The following is a 2869-nucleotide window of genomic DNA, read 5'->3' on the forward strand; positions in this document are numbered from 1 at the left end:
TGTCACGTGGCCCAAACCGGCCCGCCCTCTCGCGATGCCCACACCACGTGACGGGCGCCACACCACGTGACTGCTTTCAGCAACGGTCTCCCTCGTGGCCCCGCCCCCCCAATGCCCCGGTTTCCCACTCCCCTCCCGTGCCCTCCGGACACCCTCGCCAAGTTGGTCCCTGCCCTCAGGGGGCCAGCAACACACTCCCACCCCGCAGGGGCTCCAAGCAACTGTGGTCCGACGGGGGATGCAGGCGCGGGGAGGGCGGGGTTCCGGGGGTTCCAGGCTGGGGATGACATGGGGCAAAGCCAACTGAAGCCAGAGTTGTTGGGCAAGACACAGAGGGTCATGTTCAGCTCCGGCTTTAGAGGTGGGTTTCAGGACCGCCTCCAGCCATCTTCTCTGCCCTCTGCCAGCTTTTCCAAAACCTCCCTCCCAAGGAGGACAGTCAGTGAGGGCTGTAAACACAAAGAGCCCACTCCGCTTTATTTACAACACGCAGGCACCCGCACCAATGCGGGCCAGTATTATTAAAAACAAGAGGTGACCCGGAGAATGATCACCTGTCTTCCTTCCTCCCCTAGCCAGGCTCCGGTTCTCCACCTCTGAGCTGCCCTGCCCAAAAAGGGGAAGTCCAAAATTAAAAACAAAACCAGTGTAGAATAAATGGGGATGGAGAAAAGATGAGGGAGGGAAGTGCTGTATTTACACTAGCGTTTTATAGACAACTGTCCCATTCCATCCCATTTCCAACCCTGGCACATTGAGTGAGAGGTGGCAGGTCCAAGGGACAGAGATTAAGTGTCTAGGGACCCAGACAGCCTCCCACCCCCAACTGTAATGGCTCCCATGTCAAGTCCACAAGGTGGGAAGGAAGAACAGAGTAACAACTCATTTCCAAACAAGGCTCCCTTGGGAGTTCCTGCCTTGAAGTGGGACAATATCCAAGCTCCGGGAGGTGGGCTGAGGACGCCGAGGCTCAGTTCCCAAGTCACGTTGTCATTTGGAAGTTCCAGCCTAGAGACAGCGATGTCAGGGCTCTCCAGATTTGGGAGGCCCCCCTAACCGCCGGGCCTCTGGCCGCAGTTCCTTGCACTTCTGGCAGTAAAAGAAGTCAGGGACATTCGTCTTCTTTATCTTAGCACATGAGAGGTGGATCCACGTCCCACAGAGGCTGCACTCAATCATGGGCCGCCCAGCAAAGGGCTTTCGGCAGTAACACGTGATCAGGTCCCACGAGTCATCACCTGGGGCAAAAAAGGTTGGTTTAATATTGTGCCTGCGCTGCTACATCCACAACAGCCCCATACCCATCATCCCAGCTGCCCCTGGGCAACTCCAAACTTCTCACCTGACTCCACCATGATGTCCTCGTCCATGACCCGCATCTCCCCTTCACTGGAGCTGGCATCGCCATCTTGGCTTGTTTCAGTGCTGCCCACCTCCTTGCTTTCACTGTCAGTGGGAGGGGCTCCTTCAGGGTGCGCTGGGGCAGGGAGCCTAGGAGCCTCAGGGGGCGTTGGCAGCACAGGGGCTGGGGTGTCACACCCTCCCATTGCTGCCATCTCTTCTTCCTCCTCCTCTTCCTCTTCCTCCTCCTCCTCTTCAGAGTCTGTATCACTGGGAGGTGCCCGGGGAGGCCCAGGAGGTGGGAGTCTATCCCCCCGCTCTGCCTTTTTCAACTTCCGCTTCTTGCTCTTCTTGATTCGAGACCTCTTTTCCCCATCCGCAGGGGCTGGCCGAGGCCTCCGAAGCACCCCAAAGCCAGCCCCCCCTCCCGGCCCCAACTTTCTGTTCTTTCGGTCCTTCTTTCGAGGGGGCTGGGAGAGGTCCCCCTGGGAAAGGGGTACTGAGGTGAGAGCAGCAGAGGGCCGGGAGGCATGTGTGAGGGATGAGGGAGACAGTGGAGATGCCATTTTGGGCCCATCTAGATCAAAGAGAGAGTCCTTGAGCTTCATCTTCTCAAGCAGGGTGGCACTGTCAGGGGCCTGCAGACGAGAGAAGGTGGACCTTGGGGGTCCTGGCTGGGTGGGACCTGCCTGAGCAGCCCGTCTCTTGGATGACTTGGCCTTCTTAACGAAGGTCTGGATGGTCCGGAGATCGGAGGGAGCTGAGTCCCAGCCATCGCTGTCGGCCGCACTCTCACCTCGCAGTGGAGAGCTGGAGCCCGAGGCCGGCCAGTCGCTTTCCTTCAAAAAGGACAAGACCCGGGTCAGCAGGGGACCCAGTGTGGCCTCCCAGCTCCTCTACAGCCCTAGCTTAAAACCTGGGGACGAATCTACCCCGAACACCCTGCCAAAAACAGCAAACCGCCACTGTGCTCAAAGACTGACCCCCACCCCAATTCCCATTAGCGTCTCCATGTTACTTCTGCCCTTACACTTTAGCCGTTTCTCCAATTCCCACTGCCTTTGCAACATTGTATCCCCCCAACAAGAATCTTATTGTCTGGCTTTCTGTGTAGCCTCATTGGTTATCATTTACAGTTTCCAAAAGTTTATCCAAAACACCTTCCATTAACAGAACCCCAAGGCCGTTCACTGCTGCTCAAGCCAGCTCTCTCCATTAATCCCACCCCCACCCCAGACAGTTTTCCTACTAGAATTTCTAACTGCCCTAGTCTCACATACAGTTTCGGATGGGCTTCTTCTGTAAGTATAGCTCCAGTCCTAGGCCACTACCCTCATGTCAGTTGACGGCCTGTTCCTACCTCTTTGCTGGGGGGGATGTAGCCGGCATAGGCCAAGACAAAACTGCAGAATTTGTTGAAATCCTCAATTGTTCTCCGACGTTTCTCGGGTGGCTGAAGGAAGGAAAGTTGTATCATACGGGGTTTAAGAGGGGCATTTCCAAAGGCATATACCCAGGAATAAGGAAG

At 56.4% G+C, this 2869-nt stretch overlaps 2 protein-coding genes across 2 annotated transcripts in view; both read right to left on the minus strand.

Annotated features, from left to right (window-relative positions):
• DVL2 (dishevelled segment polarity protein 2) overlaps nt 1-341 on the minus strand; it is a 9582-nt gene extending 9241 nt beyond the window's left edge. Inside the window, exon 1 of the mRNA XM_006761696.1 lies at nt 234-341. Coding sequence (XP_006761759.1) covers nt 234-341 — 108 coding nt within the window. The remainder of the gene's footprint in view (nt 1-233) is intronic.
• Nucleotides 342-447: 106 nt separating this feature from the next.
• PHF23 (PHD finger protein 23) overlaps nt 448-2869 on the minus strand; it is a 4856-nt gene continuing 2434 nt past the window's right edge. The window contains exons 3-5 of the mRNA XM_006761623.2: nt 2702-2800; nt 1343-2180; nt 448-1238 (exon numbers count right to left, since the gene is read on the minus strand). Of these exons, the coding sequence (XP_006761686.2) occupies nt 1024-1238; nt 1343-2180; nt 2702-2800 (1152 nt within the window). The 3' untranslated portion in view covers nt 448-1023. The remainder of the gene's footprint in view (nt 1239-1342; nt 2181-2701; nt 2801-2869) is intronic.

The sequence above is a fragment of the Myotis davidii genome, unplaced genomic scaffold, assembly GCF_000327345.1.
Source record: "Myotis davidii unplaced genomic scaffold, ASM32734v1 scaffold37, whole genome shotgun sequence".
In the NCBI taxonomy this organism is placed as follows: domain Eukaryota; kingdom Metazoa; phylum Chordata; class Mammalia; order Chiroptera; family Vespertilionidae; genus Myotis; species Myotis davidii.